This window comes from Pipra filicauda, unplaced genomic scaffold (assembly GCF_003945595.2).
Source record: "Pipra filicauda isolate LSUMZ 115617 unplaced genomic scaffold, ASM394559v2 scaffold84_size4826128_pilon, whole genome shotgun sequence".
Lineage (NCBI taxonomy): Eukaryota > Metazoa > Chordata > Aves > Passeriformes > Pipridae > Pipra > Pipra filicauda.
Genome location: NW_024105031.1, coordinates 3,660,549 through 3,684,506, shown reverse-complemented (window position 1 = coordinate 3,684,506; position 23,958 = coordinate 3,660,549). Strand labels below are relative to the sequence as shown.

Here is a 23,958-nt window from a genome sequence, read left to right as displayed (position 1 = left end):
TGTGAGAGAGCAGAAACCACATTAAAGCACTTGGTTAGAGGGTAGCTGGTAGATGCAGGCATGATCCAGCAGATTCTTCTGCATCGTGCGGTGCTGGTGCACTGCCAGCCCACACAGCCAAGCATCTCCTCTCACAGGGCCACAGTGAGGGCAGGGAATCAAGGCAGGTGGTTTTCTTAACCACTTTCCTTCTCTCCTGCTCATCCTCCTGCTGTACTTTGGGCAGGTGTGGAGCCTTGCTTTTTGGGATGTGCTGCCAGTCACTGGCAGCTCCTGGCCAGTTCCCCCCAGTTTATATACTGAGCATGATACTCTGTGGCATGGAACATCCCTTTGGCCAGTTCGTGTCAATGTTCTGGCTCTGTTCCCTCCTGGCTTGTGCATCTCCTCACTCACAGAGCACGAGACACTGAAAAGCCTTTGACTTGGACTAAACACTATGTAGCAACAACTAAAACATCAGTGTGTTATCAGCATTATTCTCATCCTAAGTCCAAAACACAGCACTGTACAAGCTACTAAGGAAGAAAATTAGTTCTATCCCAGCTCGAGCTCATTCTTGATTTCCTTCCACATCCACACCCTACAACTTCTTACTTCCTCTACCATGGTGGGGTGGAGTTGCAGCTAAAACCAGAGTGGAGGGAGGGAATTCAGCTTTTGCTGTCTGCTATGGAGATCTCTGTTTGGAAATGTGATACATTTTGACTCATGATGCAACAGCAGTTTCCTTCCCTGTACCCCTCTTCAGTGATGCTCTCAACAGCTACCATGGATTTCTGTTCCCTAGTTGGAGCACTGCAGCACAACTGGGCTGTTTTTGTCAGAAGCATTCAATCCACTGAACTTCGCATTGAAGATTGGATTGTTTACTTTAGTCTTCCTCTCTTTCTACTCTACCACTGTAGAGAGCTGCTTGTTTTTGAAATGTGCCCTGTTTTTTGAGGCAGCAGATGTATTTGTGGCTCATTTTATGATGATGTCAAAAGGCCATATTTGAACAGGAATTCTGCCACTGCACAAGGCTTGGGGTAAGGTGGCTCCATCCCCAGGCAAGCTCAGGGAGGTGGTTTTTCTCTCTCTTATAGGGATGGAGCATAACACAGACCATTTGGAAGTTAGAAATTAAACTCAAAGTCTGAAGATTCAGTACTATCCTTTAATTGCAAGTCCATTCTTTATAATTTCTAGATATCAGGGTGTTCCCTCCTGTTATGTCCCTGAGCTGTGTCACTGGTTTCTCTTTTGTCTAGCTGGACCCATGAAACTCTGAATAAAAAATTGGTAAACCCACAAAATTTATTTAGGAAGTCAGTGCAGAGAGGGAATTATGAAAAATCCACTGAAGCCATAAGGATCAAGAGATATTCAGAAAAAAAATTTGGACTTTGATAAACTTTTTTATCTGTATTAGAATGTAGTCACTGGAATTCATCCATTTTTTAATCTGTTTGTACAGTATTGGGGTTTGGTCAGAACTGCTGTGTTTTACTTTGATTATAGGTGAAGATTCAGCTTTCAGTTCTAAAATCAAGTTATCTTCACAATATTTAAGGATGAAGGAATTGGACTTAAAACGGATATGAATTTAAAAAGTGTTTGATGCTGTTTCTGTGTTGGGATTTTGGTAGGTCTTTAGCTTAGCTTTCAGAGAGGTTTTCTACCTCTCTATCTACCCTTTTTCATCAGGGTAGATACTTCTTTCAGTGATCAGCAGAATCTCTAGTCATCCAGTGGATAGTTCAACAAATATACTTCTGTAGTTCCATATGCCATTTTAATCTTCACTGCTTTAGTGGTTCGTGCAAATTCTGTCAAAGGAGAGTACTGCTGTAGATCTGGACATGGGTGCTAAGTCAAGTGCCCTTTCAGTGGCAAGAATTTTGGACTGTAAGGGATAAATGAGAGAATAGCAAGCTCTAGCTAGTATATAGTGCATGAATAAAATTATTATAATTGATAAATATAAGTTCCTGATACTTCAGAATGAAGTAGGATATGTTGCAGTCACTGGTACTGAGCTTACTGAGAAGAGCCTGAGAACCATCTACAGTTATAACCACTGGGATTTCTGAGCTCACAATTCTTATATATTGCAGAGGTCAATAACTAATCGATCCCATTTCGGTGGTAGACACTGGAATATTTATTGAACACGCATCTCACAATTTAAGGGTCTTGGGGGCAGGACATGTTAATGAGGAGGATGGGTTATGCTAACTAGGGGATGGATTATGCTAACTAGAGGAGTACACAATTTCCTGCTACAGTTACACAAGTGGTTAATATTTTCCCTTAGCTAGGACCCCATGGGGGGAAGAGAACAAAGGGGTTTCTACATGGTCTGACAACATCCTCACAAAGTCTTTCCATATCTTGCTGAAGGAGACAAGACAATCAACATAGTTAAGTATTAACAGGTCTTGTGATGAAGGTCTGGTCCTCAGGTGATGGGATTTCTCTCAGCCCCTGTTGCCTAAGGCCGGCTACTCAATCCCATCAGACTCCTTCCTGCTGACAGCCGAGTTTCGGTCCTTACAATATATAACTCTGGACAGCTCTTTGGCTAAAATAAATCACTCTCACCCTACTGAAATCAATGGAGAAGTTGTAAGTTTTATAAATCAAAGTTTGGCGATTTCTGATATAAAAATTTTTATTGAGTTGAAATACCATGTGGGTCTCAGTCATAGGCTGCATTAATTTTTTTTCTTCTAGGAGATGGTTCTTTAGTACCAATTATACTACTTTAATCCTAATTAAATTCACTTCTTGATAAATTTAAAGTTAATACATATTTTGTGGTAATTTTTAATTAAAACATGCAAGTATTTGTCACCTATTGTTTAGAAGACAATTAAGATAATAATTTAGATGCAGAATAAGTAGTGCAGGAATGTAATGCACCAATCTACAATATGCAAAAAATAGTATGCCTGCTAGGTTAATGCTTCTGTACACCAGCAGGAGCACACAGGGCACAGCTCTGAAATCCTGATTGGAACTGATACAAAAGGAACCTGTACTGTGAAGGACATTGCAACTTAAAGTTGAATCTGCTTTAAGAGAAATCATAAGAGCTGCAAAGCCTTTCTTCAGAGATGGCATCAAACCATTTTGACACTTAATCAGTTGTTTTTTTCATTGTTATAAAAAACACTGAAGCATTTTCAAGTGAGTACTTTGAGACTAACATTTGTACAAGGCTCTCCTGCTGTATTAAAAGTGCCTGCAAAGCGTTTCTTGGGGAGGTGTGATTTGCAGCTAATGATCATGAAGCACCACCTCATGTTAATATTCTTCTAGTACTTTTGGGTTGTTAGATGGAAGCTCACGTTTCACATCTCCTTTTATCCAAGGGTTATGTCGTTCTAAATTGCCTGCAGCAGAACTTGGCGTTCTCCTGAATTTCACTGTCTAATGGCACCAACTGGGTGCCTCCTGGACCTCATCAGATATACATGACTGCTCTCAAATCTGGCCTCTCATTTCATCAGGGAATGAGTTTTGGACCCTAATGAGTGAGAAGCTGAGAGGAAATGTAGTTCCTCTAGACAATAAATTAGGGTCAGAAAAGAAGCGTTTATCTGTTTACTCTTTGGGGACTCTAGACCAGACTTTGCACAGCAGCAGTGTAAGTAAATTGACTGGCATCAGATAAAACAATGCACTGAAATCCAACTGTTGAGCAATAGGCTATAGGCATATTTTAAAAATCAACGAGGTCAGCTGCTGTTCTCGGATGCACCTTAAGCAGGGAAGGATATGCCCAGGGTGAGCTGCAGTTTGTTTTGGAATAATTCAGTCTTCAATAGAAATAAATTATTATAAAACCTTGATCCAGAACAATTTTATTATTTATGTGATGTGTCACTTCAATAAAAATGTAACATAGATGTATTGAGGTTGGTTTTTCTCAAGCTCTCAGAAGGAACTAAATCTCCACCATGTTTCTTAACATTTGTAAGCAAACCTCCCTCATATAACAATAAATCAGCTTATCCTAAGTTATCCCTAGCGTATTTATGTGATGTTCTGTGCTGCTTAATTTATTTTTTTAACACCATCTTCTTCTGTTTTCTAGTAATCTTTTCATTGCATTCAGATGAGACTATTCTCTTAATAGTTAGGAGAGGATGCTGTGACTGGTACTTATGATTCTGACATGGATAGCAGTCCTGTTGTCCTATTCCTTTTTCATCTCTTTTCCTTTTATCTGTTGGATGCTTGCCACACACTATAATCACAAGCACTTTTAGGTCAGCAACTGCTGTGTTTTATTTTTAAACTGTACTGGTTAGCAGTTGGATGTAACACCAAACCTAATTTTGGGTTCCAAATGCTGCCATAGAGGGAATATTTAATGATAATAAAATGCTTTGCTTCTCTCTCATTTAGAGTTCCACCTAATCTGACTAAGCAATCAGCAGTTAGTAGGTAGATCTAAATGAAATATTATTACTCTATAAAACTGTTTAAATTTGAATGACCTTTTATTTAAGATGCAGGAGCATTTTTCCAGCATTTGGACTGTTAAGCAAAGTATATGCTGTAAAAGAAGCATTTATTGCTCGCTTGTAAAAATAAAATACAATATTGGTAAGTTAGCTGGAAGCTTGCAGATATCTTAAAAAGATGACAAGGTAAGATAAGCAGTAGAGCTAAGCTGAAATTGCTCTGGAGGTCTTTCTGAATAGCTGTCAGTTTTATGTTCTCCTAGCACAATAATGGGCACTCCCAGGAGGTGGGAGTCTCATGAGATAATTATTCTTCTGAGGTTTAGACTGGTTTTGCTATGCCTTTTCCACAGATTGGTAAGACTGCCTTATAATTATTCTGATCCTCTTACATTAGATTTTTCTAATGTAGAAATTAATAGAATTAATTTTGTATACATACACTGTACTTATGTTACCTCGCCTATTAATGAATTTCAAGCAATACTGAATGCTATCAGATGGCAATAGTAAGTGGTCTGGTTAGCTTTTATCTTGCAAATTGGATTTAAGTCGCACTGCCCTTGCCTCTTGAGATGTGTTTCTTTTTAATATTCAGGTCTATTTTCTGCTATCATAAGCAGGCATATTTACTCTCTCAGACTGGTTTACCTTTAACTATCCTTGAAAATAACAAAACCTAGAAATAAAAGTTTAAAATAAATCCATATTTTATAGCTGTTGAATATTTTTATAGTTCCTGGTGCACAAAGCTGACACAGTTGTTCACTTTCTCTCTGTGAGCATTAAATAATATTGAGGAAATGAAGCAAAAACCTGGCAAAACCTCAGTTTCATTTGGGGTGGGTTGTAGGGCAGCACACTGTCTCAGTCATTAGCTACAAACCTTTGATGTTGCCAATAAACCCACAGACAAATAGCAACCTCAGCCTCTGGATTCTCAAGGAAATCTATATTTTTGGAGGTTTTGCTACTAGGATGATCTGACAAGCTCTGACAGGCTTTCCTGTATGATAAAACAAACATATAGGAAAAGCAGGAAAAACTTCTTTTTTTAAAAAAGGTTACACATGGATTGGTGTCTTTACAAGTTGAAATACTCATCCGAGCTGTGGTGATGTTGGACATGAGTGAATTAGATCATATTTTTACCCAGCTTTCCCATCTCTCAGGATGAGAGCAGAACTGCAGTGTAGTGATTGCTGCTAAGACTTGCAGTTCTTGTTCGGCACCAACCCTTCCCCTTAGCTTAAAAAAATTGCATCATTTTGCTTTGGAGATTTGCCAGATCTTTCCAAAGGAAAGGCTTGAATTTGTTTTGTTCTCCCCTCTCTGTGCTCCAAAGCAACATTAGTCAGTTTTGAGTCTCTGAGCATGTAGACACATGCTTGTCCTTTGGGAGTAACAAAATACTTAAACATGAACCTTGTTTTGTTAGATGAAAATTGGTATGTTATCAGAAGAACAAAGCTCTCCTTGATTTCATTCCTGGGAAGCAATTGATGGAAAACATCTTTTTTCTGTTGATAGTATTGATCTGCCAGAGTACTGGTACCTCCATATGAGACCTGGGAGCTTCGACAGAGGGATGAAACAGCTCCTGTAATTCTGCCTTGCATTTAACCAGGTTTCATCATCAAGGCTGTGGTTATGTTATGGCATTTAAAGAATTCTGACTCACTGTTTAAAGCTCTGCTGGATCATATAGATCAGCTGCTGATTTTGGCCCACAAAAAAAAATGAGGATATCTGATGTGTAAACTTTACCATTCAGAATATAAATCACAGCAGAAGGTGTCCGTGCTTAATGGTATCGTACTGAGTATTGTTTATTATTTAGCTGCTGGAAGATTACAGCAAATACATTTGCAAAACTGCTGATGACTATTGCTTCTTTTCCCTCTACCTCTGCCATGAAATATATTAAATATTTTTGTGCCAAAACCATAACCTTATTAATAATTAATTGTCCCTACACAAAGTGGTGCAGTGGGATGAATTAGAGGGTTTGCTCGAAATTGCAGCACTTGGGTGTATCTTTAAAAATAACAGGAAAGAAGAGGGTATTTTTCTCACTGGATGATTTTATGACTAAAGATATGATGGATGTGCTTTTAAGAACTAGCTTGACTGTCTTCTGAGTCTTTCTGAAAGATAAGTGGGGTAAGAAACAAATGTTATTTCTTTGTTATTTCTGCAAGGGTGAAGAACAATTCCAGAAAAGTTACTGAGAAAAAATATGCTTGCTCCTTCCTTTGTAATTTATTTCTGTAAAAAAACCAACCTATCTCTCATTACACAGAAGCAAAATCCATTTTTAAGTGGGAATTACTGCTTTCACTGTATTTGTTTTGCTTATGGCATGTAAAGAAACTTAATGTATTTTAAAACACATAAATACAGTATTCTTGTGTTAGATGCATATTTAAAATTTGCAAAGTAGCAAACTGGGATAGTAGCCAGGCTGCAATTGCACTTTCCTTTATGCATTAGGGATGGCTAAATTCTGTCCTCTCACTCAATGCCCCTGGAGGTACTCGTACCTATGAGCACTGGTTTGGAACTGTTTTAATTTGATGACGAAAATGTTAGAGAGACATGGGGTTGACTTCATATGACATGCCATTAGCCAGTGTTTCTCTAGGGAAAATGCTGTCAACATTGCAAGTTACGAAGAAAAATTGTCACCTGTGCCCAAGCATCAGGATATTCTGCACAGCCCTGCTAGTTAGTTTTATAAAACTTGTGGAAGACCAAAGTGTACTTTAAATTTTATAGTGTTTCATACAAGGTATTTTGTAAATATATTATACTGTAAGAACTCATTATCAACTGTAAAAGTGCCAGGCTGTAGTAAAAAGCTCTTAGAAGAATTATAGACTTCCACAAGGCACTTAAAATTCCTTCCAACTAAGGAAGCAATACATAAACCATATTCTTCTGAAGGGAAATAGTCCATGATATTTTTCTAGTAATTTTAAATACTGGTAATAATTCTTTAATGGCTAAGATTGCAGAGAGAAAAGTGTAGTTACACAGACCTTTCTGAGACAAAAGACTCTTGTCAGCACAAACATATTATGGAACTGAATTTTAAGAAAATAAACATTTCTCTAATATTTAGGTCCAAAATAGTTAGTGCGGGAACAGGTCTACTGGGAGAACAGTTCAATGGTGGGTGATGATACAATAGAACAGACTTGTGGAGTGTTGGCCCATTTGTACAACATACCTGAAAAGTCTCAGTAACAGCTGACATTAATCCAAACCATTTTTTAGAAGAGATAAATTGAAGATTCAGAGACTAACTTCACATAAAATAATAATTCAGTTGACCTTGAATGTAGTTAACACACTTAGATAAAACTGTCCAGCAAAGAACGCAATTACAAGTGTCATGTTTTTGCAGTAGGCAAAGTAGACAGGTTGCTTCTTATCCTAGGAGCCCTGATTATTCAGAATTTTATCCAAGAGCTGTGGGAATGATAAATATGCTTTGCAAGTGGGTGGTGTTTTTCCTGTTTTTCGTGTTTTAGTGTATAGAAGCAAATACTGCAGCAATACTACAGGACTTGTAAATACTGCAGCAATACTACAGGACTTGTAAAGGAAGCCAAAGTAGAGTCTATTTGCTCAACTTTTATTCTTTTGCAGGTCGTCATGCACGCTCTGAATGACAGGGTAGTTCTCATCTCTGATGTCCGAGGCTTGAGTTTGTGTTTAGGCCACAGAGTTCAGTAAGGTCCCTAGGATATGAGTAGCTTGTCTGCCAAGTACAACACATTCTGTGATTTTTGTAAGTTATCAGTGTAACTTCTCTGATTCCCATGGCTTTGCCACGTGAGATAAATTACTGGATTTCCACTTCATTCTGAGTCTGCAGTTTCAGTCTTTAGAAATACTTTTACTTCTGTATCCAAGGAGGGGCAAGTATGGGGCAAGAGGAGGAATATTGAGAGGATTTCTGAAAAGCTGATGAACAGCCTCCACAGTCAGCTGCAGAACTAGGACCATCTCATATCCTTGGATAGCCAAACACTTGTGCCCTTGCTTAGTGAGATGATAAAATGGCACATGTCAAAAATAACAAAGTTTCCAAAAGCAATGATTGGAACTTTGCTAAATCTAAATACCTTTGCTAAATCTGAATACCTTTTCAGGGAATGTGCTGGCTCTATTGAGAGATAAACAGGTATCATGTCAATGTATGAGTGCATTTCTGGAACAGGGAATGTGCTGGCAATACTTCAACATAAATGTTCTAATTGCAATACTTCATGGTGATCATTTTAATGCCATTTTTTGTATTATTGTGGTTATTTCAGTCATATTGTAGTCTTTTTCCTACAATGCCTAGACTGCTTTACTGAGTCCAGGGATCATGGGCTAGAGGGTTGAGGGGTGGTGGGTGTTTTTTAGGATGCAGTAAGTAAATGAGTGGAAATGCATTGCCACATCCTGCACAGTGATAAAATTATGGTAGCAGATCTATTCTCAGATATGCCAACTGATTATCTGGGTTTGATTTTTAGCCAGGAACTAACTGGTCGTTAGGTAGAAGCTAAAGTATACATGTGTAAGATAGGAGGTCTGATAATGGGAAGTGATTTAACTTATGTCGTGTGTTTATTCCTACCAAAAAAATGTCCAGTCTCTCAGTCAAGCAGAGCCCTGATTGTTCCATTATGATGTCAGGATACCTCTGGTTTATAGAGTAAACATGTGAAAATGTGAAAATAACTGTGTTACAGTTTAGTTACATTGGCCTTAGTGTTAAAATAGAGAATGGTAACAATCATTCAGGTATAATTTTTAGTGACCAGATTAAATTTAATGGCAGCTAATAACTTAAACAGATTTTTTGACAATGAAAGATGAAAGACCTAGTTTGTGATATTTTTTCATTGTCTGTCTTTCTAGGTTTTAGACACAAATCTTTAATGACTTGCATAAGGAAATTCTTCATTGTTGCTCTGTGAAAAAAACATTTCAGAGCACTTAAAGCATGGAGGTTCTTAAAGGCCATCCAAGGGCAAATAAATTCAGTGTGATTCACCATTAAAAAGGACCTACCTGTCAAAGATTAGGTAGTGTGAATACCTTTCTGCACTCTTAAATCTTACACATTTCCCAGGAAATACTTAAAGCATTGAGAATCTTTTCATCAGCTTACTTAGCTCCCTGTCAGGTTCTTGGATGTGCACTCTGGAAGAGCCTCTAATTCTATTTCTTGGGCCCTAAGAAAGACTAGTCTCCTAAAGAGAGTTCTAAAACTAGAACTGTACAAATACCTTTCCCTTTTACATTTCTACTATTACTATTGAGAACCTTCCTTATTCCTTCTCTCAATTTCCAAATTTAAAATTATAATTTCATCACTTTTAATTCACTTTAAATATGTGCAAAATAGAAAGGCAGATTTTTTAATTAAATGGGATACTACTCCAATCTGGTGGTCATAGCTGGCTAAACACCACTCACCAACTGCAGAACGTGGCTCCTTAAGGTTTTGTTCTACAAATTTAGCTGTGGATTCAAAAATTCAAATCTCCTGTGATCTGTTGGAGTAGGTCCCTAATAATTCACTGACTTCGCAGTCATATTTTATTTGATACTTGGTAACTCTTCTAAATTACTAAATTTACCTATTTGCATGATCTTTCATCTGGATTCTAGTAAAACAGAAATGTACATTAAACAAAATTAACCATAGACTGACCACCTGTTTATTAGTGGAAAGATACTGTTTTAAAATCTGAAGCAAAAGCAGGAGAGAGCACAATTTGGAATGACCCTGATTTGCAGAATGGGCTGAATGAGCTACCTTTACAGCAGTGGTTTCTAATAGCAAGTTTGTGGTAGGCAAAAGGAAAAGATTCAAAATAGCTGTCAATTTATATTGTGGTTATTAAAAGCTTACTGTCTCAGTCTAATTGCTGTGCAAGAGAGAACTCCACCCCTTTTGTGAGCATTTTTTGACATTTAAATTACACACTATCATTGATTTTTTTTTTTTTTTTTTGAGAGAGAACAGCGCAGTGGGAAGCTCCCATCATCTGAATTAATACACCAATTATAAACTGTGTTGCAAGTAAACAATTTGATCATTTCTGTGCCTTACGCTGAAAGCTGAAGTGTCTCATTAAGACAAGAATTGAAGTCTCATTCCATATTTTAGCTGTCCCTTTACTGATGATGAGAGAGTTCATTGATAAAGTTGGAAACTGCTCGCTCCTCCATAGGCAACTGTGTGTTCTGAATGAAACATTAAACAGAGTTTTTGACATGCTGAAATGTTTCAACAGCTACATTGCTAATTATTAACTGCAACAGACTTAATTTTGCTCTTCAAAGGAGCAGTGACTTTTCAGGAGTTAAAAAGCAGGACTCATTTGAAAATACGATTATTTGCAACTTAAAAAATAAGAATGTTCTTTCTCAAAGTGTACTCAGATGTGCCTGCAAGGACAGTTACTGTATGTAAAGAAGTAATCATAATGCCCAAAGTGTATGCCAAATGACTGCAATCAAACATAGAAAAAAGTGCTAATTTAAAATAGTTGCAAAATGACTGCAATGTGACATAGTTGTATATGTGCGTATATTAATTGCTGAGAGGGAAAAATAAATGAAAAGGACTAGCCATTAGGGGATCAGACAGGATGAAAATGAGCTTCTATAATTGATATTTTTAAGCACAGAGTGGAAATTAAATACTTCATGGCTCGGCTTCGCGAACGAAGATTTGGGAAGGCTCTATCCACATTTGCTACAGGCACGCTGGTGGCTTATGAGGCCAATACTTGACAGACAAATCCGATTGCAAAAGGCACAGCAGAAAGACTCCTTAGATGGTGTATTCTGCAATACACGGTTCTTTCTGCGTTGCCTTTTCTCCTCGAGAGTGATCCTGCGTGTGTTCTCAAAGGAGACAGCTGTGTTATAGATGGTGTGTCTCCAGGCCTCCCGATTGAGGCCAGAGTAGACCAGTTATGTTGATCAATATGGCCAAGGCTGAGATGTTGTTTCAGGGAGTCCTTGTATCTTTTCTTCGGGGCTCCTCTCTTGCGGCAGCCGGTGGCAAGTTCACCATAGAGCAGGATCTTAGGGAGGCGGTGGTCCTTCATCTCAAGGATGATGAAGGTCCTTGAGATGAAGGACCACCATTTTTTTCAAGAACTCTGGCACCCAGTTAGTAAAAAAAGTAGCAGCTTCTCCTGTGAAAACATTATCTCAAACAACAAATACTGTGGTTTCTACTGCTCAGCCACCTGCTGTAATACGGGTAGGTTGCAGACTTTATAGTATGGTAGAATAAGAATAAGTGGCAGAAAAAATTGGAGAAAATATTGATGCATTCTTGTTATTTCTAACTATAATCTGTTTTTTAGTAAGCTTAGTAACCTTCCTCTAGGAAGTGTCACAGGTGTGCAGTGCACCTGTAGATACGTGGTAACCCAACTCAGTAGAAGAAGGATATGGTCAGGCTGGATAGTGGCGTTCCTTTAGAGTGATGGGGGTCCCAGACAAGCTGGGGCCTTGAAAGGCACCCCAGCCTTGGATTAGTACGGAGGCCAGAACGGTTGGTCAGTTTGTTTGTCTGCTTGTTTTTGGCTCACCTGTGGCTACTGCCCAGGTTCGGCATGTTCTGGATATATTTGCTTTGCTCTGTTACATCCTGATAGGGCGGGCAGGACAAAGGGTTGTTCCTGGGGATCTTCTTATGTTTGTATATAAATAGGTGATAGTAAAGTAGGAAATGAAAGACTTCCCAAACCGTTCTAACAGGAACATAGCCTGTGTGCCCCTGTGTGGTTATGAGCTATGCTGGCAATGGTACATGCCTTCGGTAGGGTCGCCCATGCCAGACAGGTCAAAACAGCACGGTCAGATACAATACATCCATGGGCAGGATGAGCTCGTTAGCCTTCTGGAAATTAAATAATACAATGATGTTTTACATGCAAAGAAAGAACCGACTCTACCAAAGCAGCCCCTTATTACTCTTTCCCTTTAGTCTCCATCCACTAATATATGCCAAGGACTACCCAGCTAGAGAACAGCTTGGTAGAAAAGGACCTGAGGGTCCTGGTGGACATGCAGTTGAAAATGAGCCAGCAATGTATCCTTCCCTTAAGGAAGGCTGAATGGATCCTGGGCTGCATTAGGAAAATGATTGCCAGCAGGTGGAAGGAGAGGTGAATGTTCCCCTCTGCTCAGCACCAGGGAGGCCACACTTGGAGTGTTCTGTCCAGTGCTGGGTTTCTCAGTATGAGTGATGAAAATGCTGGAGAGATTCCTACAAAGGGCCACAAAGGCAATGAAAGACTGGAGGATCTCTCCTATGAGGAAAGGCTGAGAGAGCTGGGACTGTTCAGCCCGGAGCAGAGAAGGCTCAGAGGAATCTTATTAAAATGTATAAATATGTGAAGGGAGGATGCCAGGAGGACAAAGTCAGCTCTTTTCAGTGATGCCCAGTGACATTACCAGTGGCAGTGGGCACAAAAATGAAACACAGGAGGCTCTGTCAGAACATCAGGAAACACCTTTTCCCTATAAGGGTGACTGAACACTGGCACAGGTTGCCCAGGGAAGTTGTGGGGTCTCCATCCTTAAAGATACTCAGAAGCTGTCTGAACATGGTTGTAGGTGGCCCTGCTTGAGAAGGGGGTTTGAACCACATGACCTCCACAGGTACCTTTCAACCTGAAACATTCTGTGATTCTGTAATGGCCATCTGTATTATAGTCAACTGAATAATATAATTCTGTCTGTATGAAGAAAACATTAAAAAATATATGTGCAGGAAGAGTACAAACACTGTTTATCTTTCACAGAGCCTTTTACTCAACAGTTTTATGTTATTGGTCTATATATAATTACCTATATAAAAAGAAGAAAAATGTATTTAATAATATATGCTAACTTGATGTTTTGGAAACAAAGCAATAAATATGAAAGTGTACGTGGTAAACATGTAAAAAAACTCTTTACGGGAAATATACAAAGGGCATTAAAATACTAATAACTATTAGTCTTGATCCTATAATAACAAAGAAGATTAAAAAAATTAGCAACTAGAGTTGTTTATCCGGTGAATCATTTATCTGCACACTGCCAGTAAGCCAGTGGCTTCCAGATTGGCTCTTCTTCACACACAAGGGTCTTTCCTTGCACATGCAGGTCATAGTTTTAAAATTAGTTGTTACTGGAAAGGAAGTCCAAAATTCAGACAATGGTGGCAGAAAATCTAGTCTGAGAAAGTTCTTCCAAGGTGAACTGCAAAATGTTTTTTTTATAATCCTTTAGTAAGGAAAAGGCAAAAAAAGAAAATCTTTACTCCTTTTTCATAGTGACTATAAAGAAATTAGCAAGTGATGACAGTTCCCATTTGGTAACTGTCCTGCTACTTGTCTGCATAACTCTTTACTGTCATAGGATTCATTAGTACTTTTTAGCATATCTAGAACTGGGCACGGCATATAGCTGCACTATGGATATTTGTTACTGTTCTATTTATGACCAGAAATGCCACTCAGAAATACTTGATTCGGTGACATAATTTGTGGTCTTCCCTGTAAAACAGAGTTTCCTGTTTCTAGTGCAGTTACCAGTGGTGGTAATCAGAAGAATCAGTTTGAACTTAAGTCAGTTTCTTATCGGACCTGCTTTAGCTAAGTTGGTCCCAGTGCTGGTAGCACAAAAGCACACGTGTCAGTATTACATCATCATCTTCAGAAAGTACAAGGAAGCAGTAAAAAGCAACTCAGTCATTCCAGTGTCTTTTACAACTACATCCAGAAAGGTGTCACTTTGGTACAGAGCCAGGCTCAGTGAAGAACAAGGGCTGAAGTCCATGGATAACTTTACTTACTATATAATTACTGTAAGCCCATTTCCCAGAAATTGCTTAAGAATGGCTCTGAGTAATGTATTAACCCTGTACTGCCCATTATTGGCAGTAACACTGTATTCTGTCTTTATGTTTCTTTGAAAAAAAAAATCTTATGTAGTTTTACTTTTTATCTGTCTGCTTAAAGATTTGCCAACTTTTCAGTAGTCCCTTTAATGTAGTCTTTCTACACTTACTCAGTTTCAAGGGCTCCATCAGCTTTATAAAAGTGTTTTATTCCTAAGATCCTTTTCACCCTCTCTACTCTGGGAAGAGGAAAGGAAATAAAGTGAAGAACTAACTTGTTTTTCCTTACTTTCCAATTCTACAGTATCATTTTTGGTTTGACAATTTTCTCCAGTATCTTTTCATATCAATTATGCATTATGAGAAACCTTCTGGTAGCTGTAATATTCCTCAAGAATCAGCATTCAGCATTCCTCTTCCCTTTCTGTTTAGCATACAACTAACTCTTAGTACTTTTTTAGGTCTAATAAATATTAACTTTCTCAACTGGTATGTTTCCAAGTTTTTAGTTAACAGTATTGCCTGTAATATTATTTGAGGAAGTCTCTCATGCTTTATTTCCAGATCTAGTCTTTCCAGTTAGTACTCAGGTTTTTTGGTTTTGCCAAGGTCATTTATGATACAGTTTTGATAAGACTCAAAATAATTTAAAGAAATACCTAATCTGGACATTCTATAATTCTTTTACAGTAAGTCTCTCTTTTACAGTGGGACTCAGAAAGGTGTGTCATAGCTGACCCTGGGACATTTTGTTGAGTTTTTCAGAACTGATTCTCATCTTGTGATCTGAGTTTCTCCTGTGACAACTGCTTTCAACCTTATCTGGCACAGTTTCTGAATCTAAACAAGAAGTCACTGTTGAAAATATGAAACTTTTCAAGAAAACAGCAGTAGAAGAGACCCTGTCTTATCATCTGAGAGCGCCTCAGTGAATCCTTTTTCAAATGCTGCTAGTCCCAGTTCTGATAGGCATTATGATCAAAGTTCATATTAGGAATATCATTTAATGAGAGATCAACACAGGGTATTTGTCATTTGTGCCAAATCTGATTGTTTGATTGATTCATTCATTTTTGCTAAGTGGCTCAAAACCGAGGTGTGTTGTCCTTGCTAAGACCATTACCATGTGCAGAACTGAATGCAGAAGGCGTGTGAGTTGAGGTGTCAACTGACCACCCAACTTCTGTGAACCAGAACTGCTGTATTAAGTCTAGTGATAGACAAGGAGCATGAGCTACGTGTAATAAGAAGGACTAATAAAAAATAGCAGAACAGAATTTTCAAAAAGGGCAAATAGTAGTAATCCAGTCTGCTCAGGCAGGAGTTGCCTTATTTGACCTCTGACTTAAGAAGGGTTGAAGTTCAGCCTAATCTAGTCAACCAGGATGGGAGTGCTAAGACTTTATCATACAAGGATTAGAGTGTCTAAACAGGGGCCCAGGATCCTCCTTCCACAAATGGAGCAAGAGGTTTCCTTCTGAGTTCCATTAAACCTCTCCCTGATCTTCAACCGTGGCCCTTGTCTCCAGGATGTATTTAAACTAATTGGTTTTTATTTCCCTACAAATGGTTGCCATCAAATGCATGATAGCTTGACAATAAACTCTGTTAATACTATCACCTCTATGGCATCCCTGTGATTTAGGGACGTGCTTTCAGCTGAAGGGATCACAGAGGGTGTTGCAGTACCTTGTAAGGGTGAATGTGGAGCCAGTGACTTGTGGGTTTTCTCCGAGTGTACAATCCTTAAGAATTATTTTACCTATTGAGGAATGGTTCTTTCCACTCTTCCTGGGCTGACACTCATAACCATGACAAATCAAATGCAATCATTGGGAGTTTTGTTTTATGACTTATCTCCTGGACGATTGCTCTCCACCTAGGCTGCAGTGTTTCCTCACCATGTCTGTCTCAAGCTAATGAAGCACTTTACAGCCACTTGTAGATCAGCTTTCACTGTTGAATTTACTGTGCACTTTCTAATTAATTTGGAAGACTAAAGCAACAACTGATATTCACTGGTTTCTCATTGTTTCTCCCTCTGTTTTTTCCTTATCTGAAGTCACAAGTATAGATAATAAGATATTTGCATTATCTCAATGTTTTTTCTATTGGAAAAATATAATAAGTGAAGAAGGAAATTCAGAAATTCTCTTGCAGTGATGCAGAATTATGACAGAGGAACTTAATACACAATATTATGGTATTATGGTAAACTATATGTGAAGCAACAGATGTATAGGAAAAAAAGAGTAATATATTACTATTATAATGTAAGAAGAGAAAAAATTACTCAGTTCTTGTATGAATAAATTTCAGTGGTCTCATGAATAGCTTCATATAATTTAAAATACATATTCTGCATAATGAACTTGCAAGCTAATTACTCTTGGATTGCCACAGCAGAGTGTAACTCTGTTGTCAGTCTGGGAGCGTTTTGAATTTTGCCAAAGTTGTGAGGTGGATATAGTTGAAACTGAGACCAAATGGGTTTTCCAATCGATATATCTACAAATTGCTGCAGGGTATTATTCCAGGGAGTAACTGTGATCATTGCTAGATTTATCCTCTTTTAAAACAATAGATTTAAAAATGGCAGATGGCAGTTAATGATTAACATTCCTAGTAAACAAACTTTTTGCAGGGTTATATTTAAAGTGGTTGTATGTATGTAAATAGACAAGGAGCATGAGCTATGCAACTATAATTGAATTATATTAGCATAGCTTAAGGAGAAGTTCAGTAAATAACAAACACCTTAATTAGCTTGCACAGGATTGGGAGGTTAATGACATACCCTCGGTAAATGACTCTTCAAAGTGTTTGGCTCCATGACAGTTCAGAGCCAAAGTAGTACCCGGTGCCCCACCCTCTGTGCTGGTGTATGGTAACTTAACTCTTACCACTCAAGCTTGGTCTCTGTTGTGATTTTGGAGGTTGCAGCAAATGGCTTTTTTGCAGAGGGCTGGAAACCCCCCTGTGGAGTGGGACCATACAATCCAGCTGTAAACTTGCTTGTGGAGTGGGCGCTAACAGAAGATACCAACTCTTCATGCCCCTTCAGTCAATAATGGCAATAATTGTCTGCTTATAATTACAGGGTTTGCAGTCTTTCCTTTTTCTATATTTTTCTCATTATTTTTGTTGATGCCATTTCTGGAAAATATGGCAATTGCATATTCCGGTGGGTTCAAGAAGTGTAATTGAATCTCATTGAAACTATCAGATCTGTGCATCGTAGTGCAGCCTGAGCTTGGCGTCTTTTTAGCTCAGATGTGTGTTGTTCATTGATACTCATTCTCAAATCTTACTAGTGGAGTTAGAAGCCTGATTGAAAACCAGTAGTGATTTCTCTGTTTATCATCCCAAATAAAGAAAATTAATTAGTTACCAGTCTAGTTAATTATTTTAAAAATACTGGTGAGTCAGGAAACTATATGCAAATTAGTAAAAAATTAATTTCTGTTACATTTGAGTAAGTTGGAAAAGCACATTGGATTCACAAGTGTTTGAAATTTATATTCTTCTCTCACATACGAAACTGTACTGTAAATAGGCCAGCATCTCTCTGGGGAAAGAAATGTGAATTTTGCTGACAAGTAGAGGTCTCTCAGCAGAAAAATACATGCTGACAGTTTGACTCAGTGGCCAATTGACTGATTTGTTTCCTCCTTTTTGTTTCTATTTTAGATGCTGAAGAATACCAGCCTCCAATATGGAAATCATACTGTAAGTATACAAGAAACTTGAATAATCTTAGTACCTTACCGAGGTGTCAGTCACTGTTAAGTCTTTTCCCTGTCTTTGTTTAGAAGAAAGACATAAATGTACTAGGTGCTTGTAGAAATTAATGTATGGGACAACAGCGAAACCTGAATCTTTTTGGATTTCCATGAAGCAAGGGCAGCAGAGTTATGTGTGCCAGACTCCCTGGGTTGCCTTACAAATGTGGAAATCCTGGGTTTCATGGTTTCTCTGCTGAGGTTTTCAGGAAGGATTTCAGAGGTAGAGGTTAATGCTTCATGTGTTTACTAAAGGTCAGGCTTGAGTATACTTGTCTTTTTATATGGGTCACCAAATCACTTTAAGATAATAATATTTTTTGATCCTTAGCAATAGAAGCTGATTTTTGAAGTGACAGTTTAGAAGTTGGAGACAGCACTATCAGTTCTTTGAACCTTCCTGTCTGCCTTTAGAAAAATCATTTACATAGTGTGCGGTGCAGAAGTGCATATTTTATGCTCCCTTGCTTTGTTCCAAATGTATTTTCTAATAGAGTAGCACAGATCTAAGACAAAATATTGGCTTTTAAATCCCTTGTTAAAGATGGCCTTTAAATTTGATCTTTGTATTTTAAACCCTTACTGGAACTTTAATAAAAAGTAAGTAGCTTTGGGTATAGAGGCTTGTTTTATTTTTTTGCTTTCAGATACAGAACTATCCTAAGTGTCTCTTTTATTGTGGCAACTCCAAATTCAGTACAGTGCCATTACCAAAATGGAACTACAAAAAGACAAGGATAACAGTAGTTACATGCATGTACATGTATAATTTTAAAGACTGGAATAAACTTGCTAACTTCACTTATATGCACATTAAACTACCTTGCTGACTTCAAAGACATCACCTCTGTTTTACCTGAGAATGACATTCTGCCCCAGAATGGACTCAGAGCTTTTCAACCAAAATTTGAATATCCCATTAAATTACAAAAATTGCTTTTTAGAACACTGTTTTTTAGAGACTTTGTTGTTGTTATTGTAATGTTTTGAATGTGTAAGAGAAACCTTCTAAAAAGTCAGCAAGAGTGTATTTGAGTTAGACCATTCATGCATACTTTGCTGAGTACTTAGAAAGAAGCAGACAGTTGAGTGATTTTTTTAAAAAAGAGGAACCTGGCTTACTCAAAATCAGTGAAAAAGCTCCCATTGACTCTGACAAGACCAGTATTTGAAATGACAGATGTTTCCTTGTTAGCAGGAAGTTTCCGTTAAGTCAGGAAACAAGCATATACCTTTACTTACCTGCTCTTAGTTGGCCTAATGATGCAGCAGGCAGATCACTGCATGCAGTGAAAAAGTTTGGTTACTTTTACCTGATAGCTTACAAATAGTCCAAGAAAACATTTTTTTTAAATTTAAAAAAAAAAAGAAAAAATAATTAATTCATAGTCTATGAATATATTTCCTCTTCTGCTACATGAAGGATATCAATATTGTGGTAATGACAAAGTCATGGCCTCAGCATCTGAACTCCATGCATGAATGACCTTGGAAGAAGTTACACAGCTCCAAAATGCAGAAAATAGTTTAAGGTTACAAAAATTTACTGCTGAGACTGCTTAGCTACAGATACACATTTTTCTTTGCAATGTTAGGTAGTGTATGCTTCTTTACTCAGCTAGAAAAATCCTAATCTGGTAAATTAATTATAGAGGTTATGTCTAGCAATAGTGTTCGTTTGTGATTCAATCCATTGTCCTGTCTCATCACAATTTTAACTTAGTGTATGAATTTCATGCTTAGTACTCTGTGTTTACTGCCAATTTAACAATTAGTTTTGGTCTATTTTAGCTAGTAGCTTTTAAAGTCTGCTAACACATAGTAAGATGCTTTGCATACAGTTTTGATTTCTGTTTTAAGTCCTGCATAAATTTAGGTGCACTATGTTGCCTTTTATTGACATCATGATCAAGGGTTCAGTCCTTCTAGATTCTCAACAAAGGCAGATTTTCCTGTTTATGCCAAGTATTCAAATAAACAGTATTGCACGTGTCCGTGGACAAATGCTGATCAAAGTGGAACAGTTTTCAGAATTGAAGCCTTACTGTTTTGACATAATGCATAAGTTTGTATTCAGAGAAGATGAACCCTTCTAATTAGAAGATCCTCATCTGCTTATGAAGAATTGTTAGAATTTCACATGAATTTCACAGGTTACAAAGTTTTTCAGACTTTTCCTGATAGCCCTGGGACACAAAAAATAAAAGAAATGGCAAGAATAATTTTGTAATACCAGGAAGGGACTTGGGAAAAAAAATCTAGAAAGTTTCTAGCAGCCAGCAGGGTCTAGGCAGTGGGTTTGATTGCATTTATACCTGAGTAGCAAATCAACAAATAAATACCAGATAACTGATTTCTTTGTGTAGTCTGCTGTGTGTTAGGCGTATTATACAAAATAGCATTTTGCCTTTTTACTATCATTGAGTTAGTAAAGAAAGGAAGATAAGAATCATAGAATGTGGGTTGGAAGGGCTTCTGGGATGAGTTAATCCAGCTTCCCGCTCAGAGCATGACTGTTGTCAGGTCTAGAGCAGAACAGCCACGACTTTACATAACAGTCCTGAAAACCTTCAGGGATTGAGCCTCTGCCATCTTTGTGGGTAACCTGCTCCAGTGCTGCACTGTCCTCTTAGAGCAGAGACAATGATCTTACCTGCTTCATGGGATGAGTAGGCAATTTGTTTGACTGTTGAAACAGGGTAGTCATTGGTTTCCAGCTACAGCACGTATGTGCTTGAATTTTGAAGAGATATAAAACCACTCTTTTTCTCCTTTTACCACTGTTGAGATTGGCATGTGCTAAGTCAGTCATGTGTCAATGCCACTTCAATGTCTATTTGCATTATTTAAGATCAGTATGCTGGTGTGAAGCAGTGTGGCAAAGCCCAGAGCATCAGCTGATGCGATGCTTCAGCTCCTCACGAAGTTTCTGTGCCTTCTGCCCTTCATCAAATAATAAGCACAGTGTCCGAGACTCATTTTTGTTAGAAATTAAGTCTTTGTTTCAGCCAAGCACTTAGGTTCCTAATTAAGCATGTGAGTAATCCTGCAGAAATAGGACAGCTCATATTGTTCAAGCTCGGCACATGGATAAATGCCTGACTGAGATGAGGCCGAGGAGGCAAAACTAAGGAACTCTGCGAAATATTCTCAGAAGAAGGCAGTATGTTTCCTTGCTGCTTTATAAAACCGATGATAGGAATTTTTCCTCTCTGCTGGAGCATCACTGAACACTCATCATAGGTGAGTTAAAGGAGAAAGCTCGAGGTCCTGACACACTGCAGAATGAAAAAAAATATGAAGAAATTGCTGATAGCCCTTCTTTCCTGGCAGAAGAGGAGTAAGTGTTATTTTTTGCATGTCAGCCCTTTGTTTCTTAGACAGATTGGATTTTGGAATTAGACAGTTCTTCCTAAAACATATTGTAGAATTTCCCTTATTCATCCCCTGAGACAACTCACGCTGTAGCAGGAACAAAAGAGAGAAGGATATATTCTAACCAGCTACTTTACATCTCAAAGAAATGTTCCTGTAAAAATTCAATAATAAATTAGAGTTTTGTTAAAACTGTAAATTCGGACATGATTATGATACTATGAATGCAGGCAAACTCTCTGAAGTCTGAAACTGATAAAGATGTTCAAGAGCCAATTAAAAGCTACAGCATTTTTCTGTAGCAGTGCTGCATTTTTGTCTAATATTTAGTGTGTATTATTACTGTACATTTCATTTGCATCTGATGCTGAACAAAAAGCCACTCCTAGTCTGATGCTCTTCTCTGAGCAGTAATAATACATTTTCTTTTTGCATGAAATTGATTTTTTATAAGATTCATTTTCTCAGGTCTAAGATAATAATGCATCATTATGTTCAAGTGTCATCTTTTTTATGATCACAGCGGGTTTGTCTGTAACCTGCCTGTCAGTTCTAAATGCTGGAAATAGACTGGGTCAGATGTTAATCACTGCTTACCGTTGTATTAAATAAGTGTGTTTTTCTATTATTTCAGTTAACCGTATTCTTATACGCTGGTTTCTGTTTTGAAATTTTCAGAGGTGGAGGTGGGAAAATGAGGCAGAAAGGCAAGGCTTGTTTGTTGTTTGAGCAAGTAGATGGGCATGTACCTTCTGAATCTGACCATTCCCTGGACTGTGCCGGGGTCTCAGCAATGTCAGCTACAGTGTGAGTGCCCAGCACTTTGGAAAAAGTGTATAATGAAATCGGGCAGAGCTGCAGGATGTTCAGCACTTCTGAAAATGAGGTCACTTAATGAGGTGCCTGTGCTCATTGGAACTTAGCTGTAGGGCACATTTTTCTCAAGTCACCTTAGCCATAATATTGCACTTGTATTCAAAGCCCATTAGCAGGCTTTCACATAGCAATCATTTGAAGCAGAAACAGGAGAGACCCTTTCTAAAAGAGAACACAGCTTTTGGTAGGGTCACACTGGCTTTGCTCCCTAATACTTTAGTCTGTGAGATACTGCCTTTCCTTGTTTTCCACTTTTTTTACCATCTTCACCCTTACATTGCTGTGTGTCTTTTTTGGGCATCCTTGGCAGCTATGTGTCTGTCTGTCTCTTCTCTGTTGTTTGTCTCCCACTGAACTGCTTGGTGTCCCTTACCACGATGCCACTGGTGGTTCTCAGTTCTTTTCTCTGTTCCTGATCTGTCTTCTCTCCCTCCATCTAATGGTTCTCTATCTCTCTCCTCTTGTTCCACCGGCTTGACTTTCTGTCAGCTTAATGCCTACCAATTTAAAGCTAATATGGCCAAATCTGAATTCTTTATGTTTCACAGGAAACCATTTCCCATTCATGACATTTTCTGTGATTACCACCATTCACAACCTCACTCGTGCTTGGGCCATTTTCTCATCCTGCACACTTAGCATATAATTTATTATTATTTATTTGTATAGTAATAATCTTACCACATTTTCTTCTGATGTATTTCTAAATCAGATATATTTCTCAGTCCATATTATTGTGCAGATTAATTACCCATGTCTCTCTGAGAATGACAGCAACCTTTTCCAATCTATTCAAAATACAGTTGTTAAGAGGATTTGTCTTCCTTGCACTGATTCATCCCACTACATCCAATCATCATCCAGTTTTTTGTGTTTGCTTTCAAGTCTTTCATGTACCTGCTCTTTCCTGTTAATCATTCCTTCCTTTGTTTTGTAAAATGCCGACTCTTCTCCCCACCATTGCTTCTCCAGAGTTATCAGCCTCAGAGATTCTTTTGGTTATTTTAGAGACCTCTTTGCTTTTTTCCGTTTCTTATAAATGCAGCACATCGCAAGATGGGCTTCCTATGTGATCTTCAGACCAACTTGTTTTGCACCACTGCTAACAAATTTTCTTAGAAACAGCCACTAGCTTAATATGCTGTGTCAGTTAATGTTTAACAGATTAGATTATTGAAAATAGGATTTTTATGAAGTATTATTTTTCAGTTAAAATTTAAATTAATTAATTGGGGAAATAGATAATTAAATGAGAAGCAATCATATTCTTGCAATGTTTTGAATCCTTAGAGTTCTTCCTCTCCATTGAAAATGTATGTGGGAAAGGAAAAGTTCCTATTTTTTTACTATCTTTAGTATTAAGCATCACTAACTTGCTGAATCAGTAGTTATGCTGATTTCAGACATTCAGAAATTAACTCTAAAATTGGGCTCCAGAATAATCAGAGTTTTAAAATATTACCTGTGATTTTTGAACAAAATTTTCATGCTTTTTTTGACAGTTCATTTGGATACACAAATCATTTGGTCACAAAAGAGTAGAAGTAAG

The 23,958-nt window shown here is 37.9% G+C and overlaps 1 protein-coding gene across 1 annotated transcript in view; it reads left to right on the top strand.

The window, feature by feature from the left end:
- Positions 1-23,958, top strand: part of CHN2 (chimerin 2) — a 167,073-nt gene that overhangs the window by 52,900 nt on the left and 90,215 nt on the right. The window contains exon 2 of the mRNA XM_027723778.2: positions 18,067-18,105. Coding sequence (XP_027579579.1) covers positions 18,067-18,105 — 39 coding nt within the window. The remainder of the gene's footprint in view (positions 1-18,066; positions 18,106-23,958) is intronic.